This window comes from Naumovozyma dairenensis, chromosome 9 (assembly GCF_000227115.2).
Source record: "Naumovozyma dairenensis CBS 421 chromosome 9, complete genome".
NCBI lineage: Eukaryota > Fungi > Ascomycota > Saccharomycetes > Saccharomycetales > Saccharomycetaceae > Naumovozyma > Naumovozyma dairenensis.
The window spans coordinates 727885-742398 of NC_016487.1; the positions used below are offsets into that span (position 1 = coordinate 727885).

At 33.6% G+C, this 14514-nt stretch overlaps 7 protein-coding genes across 7 annotated transcripts; 4 read left to right on the forward strand and 3 right to left on the reverse strand.

Annotated features, from left to right (window-relative positions):
- Window positions 1-231: 231 nt before the first annotated feature.
- On the reverse strand, window positions 232-708 carry MTC3 (Mtc3p; the record flags this gene model as incomplete). Its single annotated transcript, XM_003672072.1, has 1 exon — window positions 232-708. One exon carries the CDS (start codon window positions 706-708, stop codon window positions 232-234), a length of 477 nt encoding a protein of 158 aa, XP_003672120.1.
- A 291-nt stretch (window positions 709-999) lies between these two features.
- On the forward strand, window positions 1000-1361 carry OST5 (dolichyl-diphosphooligosaccharide--protein glycotransferase subunit; the record flags this gene model as incomplete). Its single annotated transcript, XM_003672073.1, has 2 exons — window positions 1000-1020; window positions 1122-1361. 2 exons carry the CDS (start codon window positions 1000-1002, stop codon window positions 1359-1361), a joined length of 261 nt encoding a protein of 86 aa, XP_003672121.1.
- Window positions 1362-1654: 293 nt separating this feature from the next.
- Window positions 1655-4753, reverse strand: VID30 (glucose-induced degradation complex subunit VID30; the record flags this gene model as incomplete). Its single annotated transcript, XM_003672074.1, has 1 exon — window positions 1655-4753. The coding sequence occupies one exon, from the start codon at window positions 4751-4753 to the stop codon at window positions 1655-1657; it is 3099 nt and encodes a 1032-aa protein (XP_003672122.1).
- Window positions 4754-5299: 546 nt separating this feature from the next.
- On the reverse strand, window positions 5300-7099 carry SHE10 (She10p; the record flags this gene model as incomplete). Its single annotated transcript, XM_003672075.1, has 1 exon — window positions 5300-7099. One exon carries the CDS (start codon window positions 7097-7099, stop codon window positions 5300-5302), a length of 1800 nt encoding a protein of 599 aa, XP_003672123.1.
- A 734-nt stretch (window positions 7100-7833) lies between these two features.
- SAP4 (Sap4p) lies at window positions 7834-10635 on the forward strand (the record flags this gene model as incomplete). Its single annotated transcript, XM_003672076.1, has 1 exon — window positions 7834-10635. The coding sequence occupies one exon, from the start codon at window positions 7834-7836 to the stop codon at window positions 10633-10635; it is 2802 nt and encodes a 933-aa protein (XP_003672124.1).
- A 453-nt stretch (window positions 10636-11088) lies between these two features.
- NDAI0I03140 (uncharacterized protein) lies at window positions 11089-11538 on the forward strand (the record flags this gene model as incomplete). Its single annotated transcript, XM_003672077.1, has 1 exon — window positions 11089-11538. One exon carries the CDS (start codon window positions 11089-11091, stop codon window positions 11536-11538), a length of 450 nt encoding a protein of 149 aa, XP_003672125.1.
- A 2417-nt stretch (window positions 11539-13955) lies between these two features.
- On the forward strand, window positions 13956-14510 carry EMC4 (chaperone EMC4; the record flags this gene model as incomplete). The annotated part of the gene is made up of 1 exon (XM_003672078.1): window positions 13956-14510. The coding sequence occupies one exon, from the start codon at window positions 13956-13958 to the stop codon at window positions 14508-14510; it is 555 nt and encodes a 184-aa protein (XP_003672126.1).
- Window positions 14511-14514: the final 4 nt, after the last annotated feature.

Here is a 14514-nt window from a genome sequence, read left to right on the forward strand (position 1 = left end):
GATAATTTTTCAATTTTCCATGTTGGCCAAATCTGAGATGCACCAAAAATACGTCTTTGGATAAATGAAAATGGAAACTGCGACAGAAATTATTTTTGAAAAAATATTTTAATTTTTTTTTCTGACGCGAAAGGATTTTCGCGGATTGTCCCAAAAGGGAAACATGTTTTGGCGGTTCATTAGGGTTTCAGGGGCTATAGGGTTTTTAGCGTAATCAAATAAGTATCAGCCCTATACAGCTGTTTCCTGGTGATCCCATTCCTTTAAAGTCTCTTTGTCTCTCTTGAGATTTAAAAGGGAAACACCAGCTGCACTCAATAAGATCAAATTGAAGACTGTTCTCATTAAGATATAAGATAAATTGAGTTCCTTACCACCATTGCCTAGACCATTCTTGTTCTTGGCCTCAGATCTGGGTCCCCATTTTCCGTAGCTAATGGAGTAGATGGCCATTTGTTCCTCTCGAGACATTTTACTCCAATTCCCTTCCATCTTCCACCGCAGGTACTCAAGAATTTCATCTTTCAACATCTTGGGTTTTATGATATCCCATTTTTGTGGTACATCTTTTATCTCATCAGGCGGTATATAAACATCTTGCTTGGAGGCAGAAGGTGGCGATGTATGTGATAGTCTTGCACTAGATTTCATCGAGGCTCTCCTTGCAACCAGGCAAAAAGTATTCTTTTTTGGTAATCTTAAAAGCATCCTTATATATATATATTCAACTATTTACCTCTCGTGTATTGTTCCTAAGTCAAAGTAGTTTAATATGCTTGTCTCTTTCCATATAAATATAGTATAATATAATATAACATAATACAAAGCTTACTTTTTATTGATTTGCCGCCCGTGGGAGATTTTACCATATTGTGGTTAATAACAAAAATTTAAAGGTTAAAACCTGGATACGTGGAACTTAACTAGTAGAAAGAACAGGAATTATGGAGAGCAGTAAAAAAGACTAGAAGATTAAACGATCAACGATATAAGTGTAAAATGGCTTACGAAGAACTATATGTATGTATCTAATAGAGATCCGGTGTAAAGACCGACAACAATTGCATGCTCCATGGATACTAACAACAATCAAAAATTTAAAACGAAATATTATCTTACAGAGAGAATTCAACGACACTGTACCATTCCAACCAATTTTCCAATTGGCTACTCAACCTAAATTTGCCATTATTGCATCCATCATTTCCTTACTTCTAATAACTTTAAGTTTATCAGTTTCATCTTCTGAAAAACATTTCATGACAAAATTAATATTCTGTGCAACAATAAATATAATGGCAAGTGGGTTTGTCGGTATTGCAGCCGTTTTCGCTGCCAATTCATTTGGTGTTTATGTCTAAAATAACTATAATAGTGTACCTGCAGTACTGCAAGAAAATAATGTTTCCAATTGTATAAATTTATGCCTGAGCTAGAAACCAAGTTACCACTTTTTTCTATCAACTGAGATGAATTTTCCTACAAGCTTTCGGTAGTGTACACCACAAAATACTACCTTTTAAATATTGTTATTTTTTTATTATAGAATATAGCCTATATATTTTGCTGTAACGTTTGAAAAGTAAGTCCCTTTTCAAGAGATTAATTAATGGTATCATATGTTAACTTGTCTTTTCCCCTGAAGCGTGACTCATTATATATTCAAGAAATCCTCGTCGATATTAACAGCTCTGTAATATCGACAATTTCCATTGGAACCAGAGGTATCAATCCTGTAATTCCTCATGGTAGATAGCATGGTTCTTGTATACCCCATTATATCTTCCAAAGAACAACTACTTTTCTTCTTCAAGAATTGTAAAACATTAGAATTGATGACTTGGAATAAACGATCTTGTAGGTATTCTTTCGACAAATACATAGAAAGATCACCAGTAACTTCATTAACAGGATCATCATATGCTAACAGTAAGGAGATGTTATCTAAATGTCTTTTAAAATTTTCTCTTAGAGCTCCTGGAATATTTTCATTATAGACAAATTCTTGCGTTAATAATTGTCCATTTTTGATGGTCTCTTCAATATTCATCCCAGGTGCATTAGAAATAAATGAAATTAAGTATTCGGCAATTTTTAATTCAAACGATAATTCAATATTACTTTGTAATAGATTAGGTAGTTCCGAATTAATCCAAGTGACACATCCCTTAATATCTCCATTATAAACAAGTCGTCTAATTTCCTGTCTAATTTGAACTACTTTCTCTTCTTTCAAAATTTGTCTTTCATTATGCCTGATAATTTCTCTTTGGATCTCTAAAGTTTCACAATCTACTATATTATCGTTACCACCATCAGAGTCCTTAACAACGGAATCGTCTTGTAAATCCTTTAAGAACGCCTTTGCGACATCAATCATTCCTTCATGAATTAAGTAATCATTTATCATCACGTTCAATGTATCAACAATTAAATCTCCATTCTCTGTATCATTCAAATGGTTTATTGCTGTATCTGTGGGCTTCGTTAACCTTCCATCTTTATTATATCTTGTATCTGGGCCTAATAAAAATGTACTTAGAGATTTCTTTCTATGTTCATTATTTTCGATCCCATTTTCGATATCTTTTGTCTTATTGTTTTCTTCTTCATCAGGTTCTTCAGCTTTAGCTTCATCTTCATCTTCTTCCACGTCTTCCATCTCAGTATTTTTTTGATTAAATGGTTGTAAAATATGTTGTAAACTTTTATTTTTCCATTTATCTTGATAACCAGAAATATCAAATGCAAACTCTTCATATAATCCGAAATTTGTTCTGACAGAATTACCTGGTTTTAAAGCAACTGATGGAATAAAATTCAAATCAGGTAGATTTCTAAAAGCAGTTCCTAAATGAACACCATTCTTAGTGAAGAATATTGTACTATCAATATAATTAATCCCACAACCAATGATATCATCTCTACAGAATGGTATTGAATAAGGTTCAAATTTTTGACCAAAGTAAATTGATCCATTTTGTCCTGATAATCCGAAAAATCCAAAATCTAATCCTTCTTTACTTGCCTTTTTGGAACCACATGTCCTTCTCCATGATTGACCTCTTGATGGATCTCCTCCTTCATGTTCTTCATCTTCTCCTCCATCATCTTCATCATCATTATCATCGTCATCATCATCACCTTCGATGTCGTCATTGTTTTCATAGTCTTCATTTCCATTGTTATTATTATCATCACTTTCATTATGGATATTGTGACGATTTCTTGCAAACAGGTTATTGGTTGTAGTCATGTTAAAAGAAGTATCCATAACGTGTCCAGCACTAGTTGGTCTACCAAATTGTTGTTGTGAATCATTTATGGAAAAAACGTTAGCATTATGATTTTCACTGAAGTCGAAATTATAACCAAGTAGAATATTACAATTTTGTGCATTTTGAGAACTTGTCACTGAAAGAACTCGAATTTCATAATAAAATATACTCATCTTATTAGTTGGAATAAATGTGTTGGCCTTAACCATTGTATAGTTACTTTGATTCTTATTTGATTTACCAGTAATGGTGGCGGTGGAGGATGTTGGATGTGAACTATTTAATCTGTTTCTTATTGCTGCAGCAGACGTGGATGAGGGAGCTGGATAAACTTCGTGAGTTGCTGCCAGCGATAAACCTGCAGTACTAGATGCTGACGACTCAGATAAAGTTACAGATTGTAATCTCATTACACCATCTCGTGATACGGTGACACCACTTGCTGCGGGAGGAGCCCAATGACTTGGTAAGAAATAGCCAATAATGTTATAAATATCCGATGTGACATGATTTGACTTGAATTTAAATTTATTTTCATATTGTTTCCTTAAAATGTTTTGCGGTGTTCTTTCTTTCTGGAAGTCATGGTATATAGGGGAAGTATTAGTTTTTCTACTGATAACACTTTCAGTTTCACTTCCAATTATTTCCTCATCAGCATCTCCATCTTCTTCATCTTCGTCATCAATATCCATTTCATCGTTATCATCATCATTTTCCTTATGGCTATCGTTATTACTATTGGTAACACTTTGTTGAATTGTTGTTGATTCGACGTTATCATTGGACACATTGTCATTAACAGCAGATAATGAAACACTTCTTGATGATTCTGGCCTACTACTTTCATTCCAAAGATCGTTATCATTATCATTATCATTATCAGAGTTGTAAGGGAATGGTTTTCTCATATTACCATTTTTTTCAGTAGCCATATTGAATGAATTCCCATTTTTCAATGAAAATCCATTAGCATTAGCATTAGCATTCATTGAATTTCTAGAATATATGGTAGGAATCAAATCCATTTGTTTTGGGTAGAAATATTTATAAACTTGAATCAAGTAATTATCATTAGCGGATTCAAAAGATATGGTTCCAAGAACACCTAATTCCATTAATCGATGCCAAATTTCCTTTTTGACGTTGAATGGTAAAATCACATTATCAGTCCGTGCTGAGAGAGAGGATGATAAGGAGGAAGTAAGAGCATTACTTGTGTTGATTCTTGTTGTGTCATCATTATCATCAGCATTTTCATCAGCTAAATTCCATATGTATTTCTGCTTTGTGTTACTGGTACCAGAAGCGACACTGTTAGGGTCTTTATTTTGTTCATTTATCCTGTTAAATAATTTTTTATTCTTGATGTATAGATACCATAATTCCTGGGAAACTGGTTGATGTAATAAGTATTCAGGGAATAGTTGTTTGACAAAAGTTTTGTCAATTTCTTCCATATAATTCGACGACATTTGAATGGGAGACGAAGAGGGGGGTGAGTGCGTAATATTTGTTGTTTTCCTTCTTCAAACTTCAGGTTGCAGAAGTTGAGTTAACAAAGGAGAGATGCGTACAACTATTTGTATAAGACTGTTTTCACCTCTTCAAAGAAAAGGAATGATTGAAGAACTCTTTCAGTGAAAGAACTTGACGATAGATCATCTTCCATCCTTTCAAAAGGTGGTCTCCCTTTATTATTATCGCCACCAAATGTGCATGTAGTTGACTGTTTTTGAATCCTCACAGCGCGCGATGTTTTTCATTACGGCGTTAAAGTATTAGCGGAGTACTGCGTAGGTGTAAATATAATACGTATTATATAATTGATAATTGATAATTGATAATTGATAATTGATAATTGATAATTGATAATTGATAAATAAACTTATAAACTTATAAACTTATAAACTTATGAATTAGTTAGAATATACATATACCTCAGTATAGAAACGGGGCAACTCAAGATTACAGTGGAGAAATGAAATTAGAAATGAATTTGTTAAACGTGAAAACGGAATTCATTCTTCTTGATCTTGCTCAACAGCAGAATCTTCAGGAATATTGGTTTCTTCAGCAACATATTCAGTTTCAATTTCCGTAGCAGTTTCAATTTCAGTTTCCGTAGCGGTAACTTCTTCGACTTCGATTTCGGTTTCAGCTGTAACTTCAGGTTGTTCTTCTTCTTCAGTTGGCGTAGATTCAGCTTCAACTTCAGTTTCATCGGAAACTTGAGATTCTTCCTTTTTACCTTCTTCTTCTTCACGAGCTTGGAATTCCAAATTAGCCTTGGACCTTAAGATATATAAGTATTCACCAGCATCCTTGGATAATAATTTCAAAGTTTCTTGAATTTCGTTAAAGAAATTTTCTAAAGGTTCCACTTTTGCAGGATGAGTGATCAATTCATCTCTTGAATTAATAGCTTGTTTCTTAACAGATAAGAATTTCTTCCAATTTTCATCAGAATCATTTGCTTCTCCTTCGTCGTCGCCATTTTCTTCATTGTTCAAATGAGCAGCAACGACATCAACATAAGCCATTCTCTTGGACCATTCATTAATCATAGTATCAGCCCAATCTTCATACAAATCGAGATGTTCTTCACGAATCAATTGAACTCTCTTATTAATTTGATCAATCAAAGATTCTTCTTCGTGTTGAATATCAGAAATCAAATCATTCAAACTGTTATGGGCTTCTTCAAATAATTCACGGACAAATGGACGATCCACATATTTTTCAATTTGTGTAGTTCCATCCTTATTGAAATAAATGATTTCACCAGTGACAGGGTCTTCACCTTTGATACAACTAATATCTTGAATTGCCTTGTTCAATTTGGCAAAGATGGCTTCAGTTTCTGAATTCAAGTTCCCAATTTTATCACTGAACATATCCTTCTTTTCATTTAAAGTTTTCTTCATGAATTTGTTCACATCTTTGTCAAATAGTTTGGTGATTGATTCAATCTTGTTAGAGATTGTGTTGGACCAATTTTCAAAATCAGCTTGTAATGCCGCTTGTTCGTTAATGTCCACATCAGAAGAGGAAACATCTGCGGGGGTCGCTGTGGCGATTGGTTCTTCAGTGTCAACTGTTACTGTCTTGATGACGGTGGAAGTTTCAGTGTCAGTATCAATCTCTTCTTCATCTTCATTGTAATCTCTTTCTTCAACAATAGAGTCCGTCACTGTGGATGTAGCGGTGGTTGTTGCTGTAGTGACAGAAGTTGATACGGAAGCAGAAACAGAAGAAGAAATTGAAGAGACTTTATCAGCAATCTTTCCTTGCAAAGTTGAATATTGAGCACCTACCATTTGTTTGAAGGTATCAAATTGGTTTTTAACCTGGTGGCAAACTGGGGCCACAAATGGACATAGTTTATTGGTGTATGGCTGAACAAATTTAACGTAGTATGGTTGAATGTAAATGTTATAATAAAGGTTAACTTTCTTTTGAACGGTAGAACCATGTTTGGAAAGGCATTCTCTGAAAGGAGAAAACTTTATCTTTGCAAAAGTTTTCTTGGAACATGCAATTGATGGAGTAATAACTTTTTCATGAACAATGGAACAATAAGGAGATAAATGAGGTTGAATATAGGTACTATATTTTTCCTTCACCTGTAAAAGTCCTGGAGAAACGTATTCATTATAAGCTGGGACTTTAGAAGATAAAATTGAATCCCATACCTTTGGAGTAGTATAATGACAAACTTGTTGTAAATTTCCACTACAATCATTAACTTGACAGTAATAATGTAGGGATACAACTATTGTAATTAAGGTAACAATGTACTTAGTCACACAGCACCTCATTATTTTCTTTTTGATTTATTCTCCTTTGCTGGTCTTGATACTTTCGTTGGGATCAATGGGTAATCAAGTGACGTATGAGGAATACTCTATATATAGATTTTCAATTCACAGAAGTGATTGTTATAAGTATAAGTACTAAACTTAATCATCTTGCTACCGTGTTAACTTAATTGACAGATCCCCCCCTTCCCTTCCTTTTTCCCTTAGTCCTTTGCCCTTTTCCCTTCCGATTTCCTAAAAAGGAAATAACAAGGGCTTCATTAAACATATAATTAGGGTTAGGAATGGTTAAGATATGTAGCCCTAGGAAAATATAAACAGACCCTAGGGTTAAATAAATGTTTCTGTTAGGTCAAATAGTTTTGAGTGTAAGCAACAACCCTAGGGTGGGAATCTTCAAATCTTCAAATCTTCAAATCTTCAAAATCTTCAAAACCTTCAAATATCTTTAGGGATATGTGCATAAATAGCCAATTTAGTATATTTATTCACCTCGAGAGTTCTTTGATATGGTACTCGAGAAAATATCTCTGCTTACAAAGAGAGAAGCTGTGCTATTGCTCGAGAATCCTGATTCTTGAAAATTCTTTCGCTGCTCAATTAAAGACTGTACCATTGTTTACGCTGAACCCAAAGAAAATCCTGGAAAATAACTGACCTGATTTGATTTGATCTGATTTGATTTGACGTAACAGCTCTTCCATCATTCAAAAACTTTTAAAGACAAAAGTGACATGTCCTTTTGGCCGTTTTCACAATCAACTGAAGATGCCAATATTAATAAAATATTGGATGAATATTTCACTTTGATGGATGATTTGAAAAAACTGAATCTGCTCGAGGAAAATAATCAAAATACTCTCGATACTGGCAATGCTCTAGATCGTATTATAGTTCGAAAAGAAAACAATTATATTGATGATAATGTCCATGATACTGCCATTCAAAGCACCGATGATGGCAAGAAAGAAGAACGAAAAGAAGGGGAAGATCCAAATTCTGGTACAGAAACAGAAACAGAGGAAGATGAACATGAACACGATGAGGACGAGGACCGAGAAAGCTATACTAACGAACCTAAAGAAATTAATAGGAAAAGAAAAAGAAGGCAAGATTCAAAATCTACTATACCTGATAACTTACAAGAAAACTTAAGCATATATGACCTGGACAATTCATTTTTAGAGAGGATCTTAGAAGAACCTACATTATTGAACGAATTAAATAGACAAAATGCCGCATTGTTAGATTTTATATGTTTTGGATTTTATTTTGACAAATTCTCAAACAAACTTGTCAAGAATATAAAATATCTTATCGATGAATTATTAAGTTGCATAAATGGACTAGGAACAACAGGTCCTACAGAAAGCACGAGACCGTCATCATCCTCCTCCTCCTCCTCCTCCTCGTCATATTTCCTACTTAAAGAGCATGACGATAATTCCACTCGTAATCCGAATTTAATAGTACAACAGTTAGAAGCTGAAAGTAAAGAAACAACTTTAATAGAAAGAGCAAATATTATATCTGAAATACTTTCCATGGATACATGGTTAATAACAGAATCTTTAATTAAGAATAAAGATTATCTAAATCAAATCTGGTCAATTCTTGAAAATCCAAATTTTGAAAATGAAAGATATCCCTTATTACCAATTTATTTAAAAATCAATGAAAATTTATTATTAACAAGACAAGATCAATATCTTAATTTTATTCGTTCCAAAAAAACATTAGCAGATGATTTCTTAAATCATATAGAAATACCTTTAATGTTAGATTTCTTCCTAAAGATACTTTCCACAGATAAATTGGAATCCCCCACGGGAATACTTGAATTGTTAGATGATCAAAAATTGATTCAAAAATGTCTGAAATTTCTAGATAATGAGAAATATGATTCTGGTATTCAAGCTTGTGCTTGTGATTTCGTTAAAGCCATCATAGCAATTTCAGCTAACGTTCCATTAGATGATATGTCCATTGGACCGAACTGCCTCACAAGAATGTTGTCATGTCCGGAAATTGTAGATCAATTATTAGACTTGATCATTAATGAACGTGGTGCTGCATTAAATAACACCATTACTATAGTAATAGAATTAATTAGGAAAAATAATTCAGATTACGACGAAATTAATTTACTGAATACTTCAATAAAGAATAACTTCCCATCAAATAGAGATCCAATTTATCTCGGTTATCTCTTGAAGAAATTTTCAAACAGATTAGCTGATATTTTCCAAATAGTCATAGATATTGAATCAGATTCTTTAAATAATTTGAAAATAAATCAATTAAACCAATCTTATAAGCCATTGGGGTTTGAAAGAATTAAAATCGTGGAATTGATTGCTGAATTATTACATTGCTCTAATATGGGATTAATGAACTCGAAAAGAGCTGAAAGAATTGCAAATAAGAGAGCTCGTGTTAGATCTCAATTACCACATAAGTTACAAAATGCATTACAGGACTTAGTCATTGGCACGAAGAATCCAGCTAGAACAAGCAACAAGCATGAGAATGAAGATAGGAAATCAAATTCAAGTTCCAATTTAATTCACACAATTGATAGTATCCCCACTAATGAAGCAGAAATGATCGAGAATGTTTCAGATGACAGTGTTGCATTTGATGATAGTACTGATCAAGACGTAATAGACGAATTAGATGAGACCGACGTGGAAGATAGCGAGGAAATTGACGAAACGTTTGACATTCCATATATTAATCATAACCAGAATGATAAACTACGAAATAACCCAACAGGAGGTGACTTGTTCAAGATTAAACTTTATGATCTTCAAATAATTCCCAAGATAATCAACTTATTTCTTGAATACCCCTGGAATAACTTTTGGCATAATGTGGTTTTTGATATTATACAACAATTGTTCAATGGTAGAATGGATTTCTCTTATAATTCCTTTTTAATATATTCTTTATTTAATCTGGGAAAAACTGCACAATTCGTGGACCGAAAAAATGGGTCTACGAAACTGGCATCAACTAATTTTAAAATCACCAGAGATTTTATTTTACGTGGGTATCACGATTCATTTAAATTTTATGAGAAATGGAATACCAACTTGGGGTTTATGGGTCATCTAGTCTTAGTAGCAGAAGAGATTGTCAAGTTTTCAAAACTTTACAAAGTTGAACTAATATCACCAGATATTCAAGCTGTATTACAAGAGGAGGATTGGATTTTTTACATCGATGAAGTTCTTAATGATACGAGGATTATGTATTCTAAAATCCTTGGTGGTGGTTCATTTATTGACGATGGTAATGGCAACATCGTACCACATTTCCCTGAGGCACTAAATGAAAAAGATGAAAGATTGAATACAGAAGTTTTCTCTTCAGAGACAAAGACAAACGACGAATCAAGTCCAAATATTGAAACTCTTGAAGAACAATTAATCTTATCTACAGAGTTCGATTTACATTCAAAACTAAGAGATATGTTGATAGAAAGATGTCATGACGAGGGTGCTTCTATGTCTAATACAACAGCGTCTAACTGAAAAAATAAAATAAATGAATATTTAACGACGTCCCTATTACACACGATTATATATATACCGTGAAACGAATACCAAGAAAATATTCGCCCCTACTTTAACGACCTTTGAATGACCAACTATAAATAAAAAATGCATATTTAATGAAAAGCACCGTACTAACCAATTCAATTATATAGATATTTTTGTACAGAATAATATATATGAACTGTATGGACTGTATGTTTGGTACATTATTTTTCATATACTATGTATTTAATACTATAGGGCATAAAATGGTATATGTATGGGCGATCTCCCCTAAAATAATAATGCTGAAAAAAATTAATATAAAAAGTGGAAGCCCATAATAGAAAATACTCAATGAAGTTATAGCAATTAATAGATAATATAGCCTCCCAAAGGTAATATTCGAATTTAACTTTATCAGTCGATCAGAGTGATATCATACTCAATATGTTGACTAAAATTAAAAATTGGTTCCAAGGAAGCCCAAAAAGCGATAATATGGTAAATTCTGACATTATACCGATCGAAGACTTTAAAGTTGATGAAGAAAACATTTCAGTTGATTGTATTTCTAAGAATTTGGAAAATGATGGTACTCACGAAGATACAACAGAAATACCTAAAACCAAGAGATATCTAAACATCAGCACACAAACTATGAAGATGTTAATAGAACATAAATATACATCAATAGCTATATGGGTTTTATATGGAATGTTGTTAGTCCAATTTATCATATGGCTAGTTTATTGGTTGCGTATAGAACCAGACTCTATCAAAAGAAAAATTGATAAAAATGATATGGCATTTATTTTATCAGATATTCCTGATAGTAAAGTCAACTATCATTTATATATAGATGAGTATCGCAATAGAATGACAAGTCAATCCACTTGATGTGATACTAATGATAATTTTTAATATTCGTTTATAATCAGTCCCTTAGACTTATTCGGTTCATTTATTCGTTAATAATAATACCATAGTATAAACTCTTTTGAAAAATAAATAGTTATTAACGAACCACATTTTGTATGGACAGAACTCCGAAGCCAGAAATTGTAGGAAAGGGGACAGATCAACAGTTTCAGTGACAAAATCTTCCAAATTCTAAGATGGCTGAGATTAACGGAACCTACGATTGTACTAATATTGCTCCAAGGTCACCAGCATTTGATAGGGATTGACTTCAATTCCTAAGATACCACATATGAAACTTCATGCTGTTTCGAAGGCGACGTCTTATGTACTATCCATAGTTGTTGCACTTGAATCTTCTTTATATTCAATAAATACGAGCATTCAATGCACGTCCAATTACTATCGGCATTCTTATATTTTCAAGCTTGGCTCTCGTTTCGCCAAATTACCAACTATCCTATTAAGGGATTAATTAGATTCTCCTTTCATTATCTCCGAATATTTATTAAGGAAACGAGAAAATTTATTTGTTGTTAACAAACAAGCGGTGAATTCAAAGTCTTGGGTGATAATCTAACATCCTTCTACTGGCATCTATTACTTTCATAAATCGAGTCCAAATAAAATCATTTTTGGTGACCATTCTATCTGTGATCACTTCAATGCTAGGCAAATCAGGACAGTAGTAATCAAAACGGCTCCTGGAAGCATAATTAATTTGTTCAATACTGGCTGAAGCCAGTTGTTAAATTATTTAAGCAATACAAATCTGTCATGCCTACAAGGCTAAACTTGCTGGAACAATGCGGCAAATATGGCTTTATATCTTGCTCCTAGACCCTTCAAGCGCATTAGTGCTGAGTTCAGTTCTGTTGATTATCATCGATCATTTTTTATTCATCATTTTTGTGGGTATTCCAATAATGAATTAAAGAATAAATTTTCAACGATATGGAATGGTTTTTTGTCTCACAAGGGGACACTGGCTTGTCCCGTAACTTTCGGTCATTACTTCAAGAGTATAGTATAACTCACGGTGTAATTTTATCTCATTCATCTTCCATTGATGGTAAGGTTGAACGCGCTCAAACAGAGCCCTGATGTCAATTACAAGATTATTCTTGTTTTTGAGACTTGAACCATCGAAGGCTACGGAACTACTAGACATGTTTCCTCGCAACTTGAGGCATCCTTAAAGAGGATAGTGCTCGGAGTGTAAATGTGTGCCAAGTCAGGGCGTGAGGATGAAGCCTTGGCTGACCAAATCAGAGCGTTAAGAATGAATCACACCCAGACCATGACTCAAATTGTTGAGCATTGGAAAAGTAGAGAGATGACGTTGAAGAGGTCAACCGGTGGTGATAAGTATTTCAAAGGGCATAAGGGGTCAAGGTTGGAATAAAGAATAACAAATTGATGAAGTGTTTTGGATGCGGTGAAAGCTGTCATAAGAAGACTGATTGTCCCAAGGAACGTCAAAACAACTCTTTTAAGAAAAATAGTAATAAACAATACCTTGATATGGAATCAACGTCCAGACATGGAACCAACGTCAAGTTATTGTTTATTAACAGTTTTTCTTAGAAGGGTTGTGTGATGTTCCTCGGAGCAATCGGCCTTCTTACAACCGATTTCACTACATCCAAAACATTTTAGTAAATTGTTATTCTTCATTCCAAGCTTGACCTTTTTTGATTGAAGATAATCAAAGCATCATCGTGCTAGCTACAAACCTTCTACTTTAACTTTGCCAAATATCATCGATTATGTTTCTGAATGGTGTAATGGTGTTAGCTCACTATAACGCCAATCAATTACAAGACAAAGTTTTACTTGGGCAAATTCCTTATTTCTAAAGAAACTTTCCATACTTTCTGTCGTGAAGTTCGAAATCTACACAAACAGTAATTGATCGCTGGCGTGTTTTAATAGAAATTGTGTTAGCAGTTTCTAGTTAGATACTAACAGCAGAGCTCTTCAGTAAATTTGAATGATATAATGGTGTGACGTGAATCTTCTGTCTGGTTGGTATATTCATCACATGATTGATCCTGGTGATACGAGTTCAATTAAATTCGCTGTGCTGATCAAGTTGATCATGACCATTAAAGGGTGCATATATCACTTAAGGCGTCAATAGGCGTTCACGCGTAGAATAACACCAACTCTATGTCATAATGCTCTTTGTTCATTATCTTGTTGTCTGTTTTGGATTGTTTGGAAATCTTCTTCTTGTTCCTTCTTTTATATAATATACTCGCGAAAACGAAACGTGATATTAATAAATAAGATTAATTTGATAATAATCATTTATGAAACAAAACTTATTTTTATGAGCTTGATAGATTGAAGGGAACAGGAATAATAATCGAGAGAAACTACTGTGTGTAAAAATGGCATGCGAACCTTATGATTGGGCTGTACGCCTTTGTACAGAAGCTGCTACTTCAACAATCATTGATGATTCAGTGATAAAATCATTACCATCTCCTCCAGGGTTTAAAGTTATCGAAAAATCACAGAAGAAGGAAACGAATACTGGCACTGATGAAAAGAGAACTACAGAAATCAACAGCTTGTTGGCTAGTAAAGCTATGCAAATAGCTATGGCTCCAGCTAAATCAATCCCAATGAATATGATAATGTCATATATGTCAGGTACATCTCTTCAAATTATCCCAATAATGGCTGCGTTAATGTTATTATCGGGGCCTATTAAGGCTATCTTGGGCATTAGGTCAGCCTTTAAGCCCGTTTTAGGTAATAAGGAAATACAAAGTCAAGTGAATAGTGCTATGATCTTATATATTTTGTTTCAAGGTGCATTGATGTATATTGGGCTAAGAAAATTAAACTCCATGGGACTTATCCCAAATACGAAGAGTGATTGGCTGAGCTGGGAGAAGCATGTCGACTATAACAAGAACATCAAGTCATTTGTATTTTAACAAA